Source organism: Calonectris borealis, chromosome 16, assembly GCF_964195595.1.
Source record: "Calonectris borealis chromosome 16, bCalBor7.hap1.2, whole genome shotgun sequence".
Classification (NCBI taxonomy): Eukaryota; Metazoa; Chordata; class Aves; order Procellariiformes; family Procellariidae; genus Calonectris; species Calonectris borealis.
Window position 1 is genome coordinate 18,180,047 of NC_134327.1, and position 8,105 is coordinate 18,188,151.

Genomic DNA, 8,105 nt, shown 5'->3' on the forward strand with positions numbered 1-8,105 from the left:
GCTAAGTACTTGTGCTCAGTACATTTGAAGCTTTGCTTAGTGCTTTATTTGGCTACTATCACGATTGGTTCTACAGTTTGCTTAAAGGCTTCCCTGCAGTACTATGTAGCCCGAGAGTTGACCTCATTATTGCTGATTGCCATTCAGGTTAGAGTAACAAGATGAGAAACGTTGTTGCTTGGACAGTCAATCCTAAGACTTGGATCCTTTCCTCACTGGAGGAGCCAAAGAGGATTGAAACAGGAAAGGAAAAAAATAGTCAAATTGGAAGTAGAATGTTGTAAGATGCTATATAGACAAGGATTCCTAGGTTTTTCAGGGATAGATATTTTGTTTCTGTTAACTTCAGTCCCTGTGTTTAATATATGCCTTTTAAAGTGAATATTAAACAAACCAACTGCTTTTAGGAAAAAAAAGTCCTTACTGTAATGGGAATCTCAGTTCCTTGGTAATAGTGGGAGAATCAAATTCCTTAGACAGAATTTTTGAGAAATATATTCCTCCGCATGGAGTCATAGCCTGCATTGCCTCTCAGCTGCCTGGCTTGGGCATTTCAAAGGATGATGATGAACAAGGTAAGGCATGAAAATTTCAACGTGCTATGTCCTGTGTCCACAGAAACAATTTTCATGTGGACAAGGATGCCTAAAAAACTTGTGAGATCTTGCATGAGCAAATAATATTAATGCAAAAATATTTTAAAACTGCTGTCAGAGTATACTTATTTTCATAAAGCTGGTCAGTCCAGCTGATAAGCTTTGTATGTCTGAACAGCATAGTAAAAATCTGTGAAGAAATGTAGTTTGACTTTATGTAGGTTGACTTTAGTTCATGCAAAAGACCAAGACTGGGCATTTCAGATTTTAAATCAGTCTGTTGATTTAAATCTTGCCAGCTCATACTCTTGGCCTTTGAAAACTTCCTGTGTCATCTCACCCAGTGTGCCATTTGTGCACATTTTTAGTTGCTAGTTCGTGTTTTCAGTACTGATTTATGGGACACAATTAGCAGCTGAAACTTCGGAGAGTTAAGGATGTTTTACTGGAACAGGAAAAATCAATATTAAATTCAATTTCTAATGAAGTACCCGAGTTCATTTCACAGGACCTAAGTATCTTCAGAACTAGGATGAGGTGAAATGGCTTACTTTTTACATCTACTAACCCTTAAGCTTTGGTTATATTAATTATACTTGATTCCTAGCAGTGATTTACATGCTGTTTTCATGATGTTTGATAGTAGACATTGTATGTATCAATCTGTCTTTTTTCAGCCTTAAAGCACAGACTTCAGGAATGTCCTTGAACCAGCTCCCTAACACTTTATCAGTTATTTGAAATAGTCATTATGTTGCTCTTTGACCTCCACGCTTTAGGAATGACATTGAGCGAATTTTCATTTATAGAATTTTTATTGGTCTGTTTCAGATTTTACAAGAACGAGGTTCCAGGATGTGAAGACAGTATTGAACGGTGACAATTTTTTCTTTTATTCCAAGACGCAGTGAATTGTCACACTGAAGAGGCTCGGCTGCAAAAGAAAAAATCCGATTTAGACAATTTTCTGTTGATCTGGTTCAACCATTTTTGCCTATAAGCTGGTGTCAACTGGCTGAAAGCATTGCAAGAGTACATAATGGGAATAGATGGTGTGGGAGTGTGTGTTGATTTTGGTTGTAGTTCATGGTTGTATTCTCTTGTGGGCTGACTGACATTGGTCATTTGAAAAGAAATGACCGTGCACTCATATTTTCCTCTGAGACATGTAGCACTTAATGTCTGGTGCTGGATGACCCAATGTTGGTCAGTTCAGAGACGTTTTCTAACTAATCATTGTAAACTTTTAAAGGACAATGTAATTGGTGCTACACACACACACACACCCCCACCCCAAATGCAAATATTTGGGCCTACATTGTTTCAGAATCAGCAGCAGCCCCAGTTGACTGTGTTATACTGCACGTTCCTTATGGCTCTCTGACATACTCTATTATATAAAAACAGCCTAGGAGATCAACTGAAACTAGCACGTAAAAAGTTACACAACAGACAAAAAGTTTCTGTAAAGGAAGGGTGTTTATATTGACTGGATTTATAGCATATTTTAATACCCAAAGAGAAGACTAAACTCAGAGAAAATGGCCTTCATCTGAGTTATTCTTGATGTTTCTTCTGTTAAAACAGTCTCCTCCTGCAAAAGTTATGCTCCAGTCTTAGCCAGATGTTTGAAAGGGGAATCAAAATTAACTTAAAATGAAAAACTGAACATCTTGTTTCTTTTGAGATGTTTGTACTCATGTGTGTTTGTGTTTTTATAAAATGCCTATAAGCATTGAACTCTGTGGATTATGGTAGAGATTTTTCAAGAGCTGGAGGTTGTACAGGAATATGGCAGGCTAGTCCTAGATCCCTATCTCTGTGACTGGGATTAAAATCAACCTTGAGTGTGAACACAAGCTCATCCAATTAAAAACTTAATTACTTCAGACATTCAGGATACCTGCAACCAATCTTTCTCTCTATACTGTTTCAACTATGCAGTTAAAGAACACTGTTTGAAAACATCTGGTGCAGCTTTATTAGTTTGTCCTTGATGAAGGCTAATATACAAGACTGGAGCTTTCTAATACTCTGTGTTTTGAGCAAAGTCTTTAGCATATCTTTAAAACATTTAATGAAATTGACAGTATAAAACTCGGCTTCATTGACTTACGAAAGCAGTGGAAGGGAGTTTCAAAAAGCTACAAGATTGTTTTGAATTCTAAAGACATTACAGTTTTTATTCTCAGTAACTTCAGAATTTATGCGTATACTCTAGGTAATCCTTTACACAAAAGCCTGATTTCCAAACACCCAGGGTCTACTCTTTTTTTTTTTTTTTTTTTAAAAGGACTTATTATACATTGATAAAATTTTGGCAGAAACAATTTGTAAAAACCATTTGTACTAAGCAGGTTAAGCAATGGGCTAAATGTTTTGTCCATGCGTCTAATCCTTGAAAGGGTTTGTAATGCATTTTGCGACTTGGATGTGGTCTGCACAGGAAGCTGCTGGGCCCCTCCACAACAACACATAAAATGTTTGTCTTTTTTTAAGATGTTAAAACTGAATTGAATTTACTAAAAATATAATTGTGTAGGGGGAAATGTTTATACTTTTATACTTTTTTAGGCACCCATATTTTATCACCCAAATTTATCACCCAAATTTCCCCTAAATAGTAACAGATTATCTTGTGTTTCTGAAAATAAGCATAACAGTTGTCTGTGTTAACTGCATATTAAAACATTTCCTCTGCTGCAGTAGTCACTGTGTTTTTAAACAGTATGACTCCACCAAATTCTCTGAGCTCCCTAGCTCATGGAATTGCAGCCAACCATGTTTCTTGTTTTCTTGATGTGCTCTGCAGAGTAATTCGGCATTGGCCTAAGTGGATTTTAATGCCTAAAATATGTGTTTTACAGTGATCTTTCTGAATCAGCATTTCAGTTGTCTCTCTTATTTAACCCAAAAAGGACAGAATGTTTTATTTCATAAAGTGCAATTTTCAAGAATGACAGCAGCAAAGCATGAGTAACAAACTGAGCAAACTGAACAAATTTAGAATATGTAAAAGAGTGGGTTTTTGTCAGTATGGTTTTTTCACTGGAGTATTTTCAGTTTAAAAACATGCTTTTATGGTGAGATTACCTGCAATCTAGTTTACATTGTATCCCTGTTGTAGCAAATTTGGGGGAAATGAGTGGTCAATAATTTTGCACTTTTTTTCCAATACCTCACAAAGATTTTAAGAAAGAAAGAAAAAAAGAAAAAAGATAACTTTAATAGGCAAGTACCTTGTAAATTATTTTAAATATGCTGTTGTTTGAGACCACCTGAACTAAGTACTTTCCTGTTCTTGCTAATGTCTTTATGGCTTTTAATTTTTGAGGCTTTCAGATAGATGGAAGTGCTACCACATGCCTTTTTCAAGGCATTAAGAATTGATCCCTAAATAAGTTTGGTTTCTTTTTATTTGGCTCTTGTAATTTCAAATAAAGTTAGCTACAGTAACAAGGCAATTGCATTAGAGTCCAATCTACATCACCAGGTTTTGCAAACATTGCTTCGTCTGTTAAGATCTTGCGGGATGAGGTAATATACCGATATAGTTTAAATTTTTCTGTCATTTGGAGAGTATTTACCTCAAGAGAACTGCCTATGTCCATGTAAAGCTGATGGGTTCACTAGGGGGCTTTAGTTGAAAAGCTATACTGCCAAAGCCTTTGATGTGAATTCTGGATTTACATAGCTCCTCTATTCTTAAATCAAAACAGTATTCCAGGTTAGAATCTAAGATCCTGAGCACGAAGGAATCATAGCAGAAGGAAATAAAGCCGGAAGGGAGAGATACCAAAACATAACAGTTAATCAAGGTGACCTCTCATGAAAATGTAAATTCTATGAAAGATTTAACTTTCTACTGTTTTGCTATATGAATATTCAGTGAAGTTGTTTGACGTGTTGTCCATGGAACAGGAGGTTACTTCAGCAGATGATTAGCGGATTTTCAGTGACAGGCTTTTACACGACAGACTTCTTGCAAAACTTGTTTAAAACCTGAGAATTTCAAATTTACCATAGCAATTTCTTGCTTTGAATTAGGAAACTGTTGGCTTAAGTTTTGTCAGAGGCTAATTTTCTGTATTGGAGATGACATTTTTATATTAAATGCTTTTGACTTCTTCAAGCAGCAATTAAATCAGTTTATCTGCAATGAACAAGTCATTCTGAGGCCTCTAAGATGTGAATGTCACCTTGTCCATAATAACTGTCCAAAGTATAGTCTGACTCAGCAGCTCCCACAGTAAAATGTGAAATAGATTTTTTTTTTTTTTTTTTTAACAAAAGACAAAAAGTTACCTGGAATTTTCTCCCACTTACTGTGGGGTTTCCATGGATTATGGCTAATTGCAGTTTGTTATCCCACAGTAATTTAATTGTGTGTCAAAGGCCTGATTGTGTTTAGAAGCTTATATTGATTCTCTACTAAACTTTCAGTCCTCAAAATCATATACTCAGAAAATTTGGAAAATGTACTGTGGTTTTTCCAAACTCAGCTAGGTTTCTTGTAATGATAAAAGTTCCTTTCACCTTTCATTGTAGCATTAGTAAAAGATATTTCTTGAGAATAGAGCTTGATGTATCCATCCAACTTTTTTACCTTCAGATTTTCTTTAAACAAGAGCTGTGTAGCTCCATTTCTAGCAATGTGAATGCACAGTTATAATTGATTAGAAACAGGACTATTTCCTGAAAATACCGAAATTGAATCAATCTCCTCTTTCTCTGAGAGAGTTGTTTTTTCAGGAGAAAAATGAAAACTTCTAGCAGATTAAACAAAAGAGAACTTGATTGCAGGCATGCTTAGGGAACAGGTCTGTTGAGTACGGTGGTGGTGTTTTCAGAAAACTGCTGCTCAGAACAGAACGCTGTATTCTGTGAACGTCTGTTCAGGTTGTTGAGAGTTGTCCGTCTCTTTTTGAGCAGTAGAGAGCTACCACCAGCAAATTAACACACATTAACTACAAATTACTATTTTTATTAGTATTACAAAAATGAACTTGGAATGCAAAAATGCAATAGTATCTGATTGAATGAAATGACCTAGAAACTGGATTATAATGTGTATTGTCCAATCATTCAGGAATACATTCCTTGAGAAGTACTGAGACAAAAGTGAAGTACTGGGCTTTTCACAGAGATAAAAGTCAAGTGAAAGAGAGTTTGGATGATGAAGCCTGAGATTTTGTTCACCTGAGATGTGATAAAATCAGAAAGTGTCATTTTCCTATTTTATTCTCTCTCTTACCACATCAAAAGCATCTTTTAAGTTTTTCAAATTAACTTCTTCAATCAGCCCTGAAAGGTGGGGCCCTTGAAAAGAGATGAGATTTTGTTATGCCTTTAACTTTAACCTGTTAGCTCAGGATGGTAGGATTAAAACTTCCAGTGGTCATTGAAGAAGTGTCTTTTCTAACACAACAATTTTGAAATACATATGGTCTGAGGATGCTGCCTGTTACTTCATTATAGTTTAGGCTGCAGTTATCTCCAGCTTTAAGAACAATCTCAGGATCTTACCTGGGTTTGTGTGTAGAATTATTAAGTCTTAAAATAGTATAAATAGTTTAAAAAAAAATGCAGAAGGCTCTCTGAACTCAGTGTCATATAACTTTTCTTTCTTTTGGCTCACAACAATGAGGAGCTGTCTTTAAAGGCTTCTTACTGAACTGAGGCTTTAAAGGGCTAAATAGATCTTACTGTTCAGTTTGCCTGAACAAGTGTCAGACAGAAGGAACTCTTTCCATTTTCAATGCAGAAATGCTAAGGGCTAAAATTCTTTCCAGGGCTAATTTGAAGTTCCGGAGACACATAACATTTAAAAAGCAGCTAGTCTGTTTTTCTTTCCACTCACGGACTCTCAAATAATTTTTACAAATGGCTGAACTAATTGCAGATGTAAGTGTTTGTATATGGCTTGGAATTTCAGTATCCAGCTTGGTAAGGAACACACTAGAGAAGACAGTACGCTTGCCCACCACTTTATTATAGCCTATGCTGAAATCTACCAACTTCTATGAACAGCACTGGCAATAGAGAGACTTCGAGGAAGATTCTGCCCCAGGAAATTGTCACTGAATATTTCATTGCAACTTAGCTGTCCTTTACTTTACCAAGGTCTACCAAGGCATAAACTTCTCAAAAGTTCAGTGAATAGATACTGCTGCAAACATAGCTTTCTGGGCCCATCAAAGGGTTCTCTTCAGGATGTTGTGTGTTAATAACTACTATAATGAGAGAAACTTTTTAGAAAGTTATTTTGCTACTTTGGGGGTGGGTGGAAAGGGAGGAGCTTCTGTGGTAGTGCTCTCCTTGCCTTAGAAAGCTGAGCCTAAATTTTGACCTGACTTAACACCTGTTGAGATTTCCAGGCCTGGTAATCTGAAATGTAAGAGTTAATGTATTTATGTACGTGATTCTTGCTCCTTGTGAAGATTTTTTTAAAAGCTTATGCACAACTTTACTCAAACTTAACTTGGCTCATGCATACTTGCTAGGATGAAGCAAGTGCCAAGGCGCTGTAAGAGAAATGTTGCCAACCTGTCTACCTGGAACTCAAACAAGATCACCAAACTGAAGGAGTATCAAATGGCAACTATTTCCACCTGCTTCTGTCCTAAGCCTCATCTGAGCCTAGCTATGAAAAATCTATTTCCTATGGATTCTCTAGGCCCACCTACCCAATTCAACAGATGTTCTTTTTTTTTTCTCCTTTTCCCCCAAATCACTGGTCTCAAAATTAGTTGTGCATCAGCTGTTTGTGTTAATGACCAAGTGGCCATACTTGCAACATATTATTTCCTGGATAGTGGATTAGCAATAACACTTTATTTTGTGCCAATTCATTATCTCTGAAGTGTTCTTACTGCAGCAAAGTTTGAGTTTTGAACTGGTTGTAATGCTTTTGCATTAGCCAAAACTTTTAGCACAGACATAGACAAGAAACTGAATCCAGGCAATTTCCCTGGATGAAAATCTGCTAGGGCTTCCCAAATCATTTGAAGATGGTTACAGTTAACCATCATTTTTAAAACAAACATACAATTAAAATGTGTGGGTATTTTTTTAACCTCCTTTTCATAACACTAGTGTATTGTAAACTGCATGAAATAAACCTGGTTTTTCCCTTTTAAAGTCTGATGTCTTAAATCTTTCTTTTCTAAATCCGTTAATGTTGACATTAACAGTGTTATATCACTGGTATTCCTAGTTTAGCACTTCAATATAAAATGTAGTTGCATTTTTGTGCAGTGATTCAAAGCAGTAATACTTTTTCCTTTGTAAAGGAGATGTATCCTTTTCTGCTGCCCCAAAGACTTTGTCACGTTCATTCAGATATATATCCGCTGGGCTGGGAAAATTAAGGTATTTTCCTTTGCGTTTACTAGGACTGTTGCTGATCATTATAGTAGGAAATAGTCCCCTCTGGTATGGATATATAATCACACAAAAAAACACATACCAAGTTTTAACTAATCACTTTGCATACATTTTCTTTCACGC

The 8,105-nt window shown here is 36.0% G+C and overlaps 1 protein-coding gene across 4 annotated transcripts in view; it reads left to right on the plus strand.

Moving 5' to 3' along the window:
• Positions 1-7,736, plus strand: part of KCTD5 (potassium channel tetramerization domain containing 5) — a 37,427-nt gene extending 29,691 nt beyond the window's left edge. For all 4 annotated transcript variants that reach the window (XR_012676169.1, XM_075165659.1, XM_075165657.1 and 1 more), the window contains one exon: positions 1,428-7,736. Coding sequence is in view for 3 of the 4 variants with exons in the window: in XM_075165659.1 (XP_075021760.1) it covers positions 1,428-1,457 (30 nt within the window). In the remaining variant the exon portion in view is untranslated. The remainder of the gene's footprint in view (positions 1-1,427) is intronic.
• The last annotated feature ends 369 nt before the right edge of the window (positions 7,737-8,105 follow it).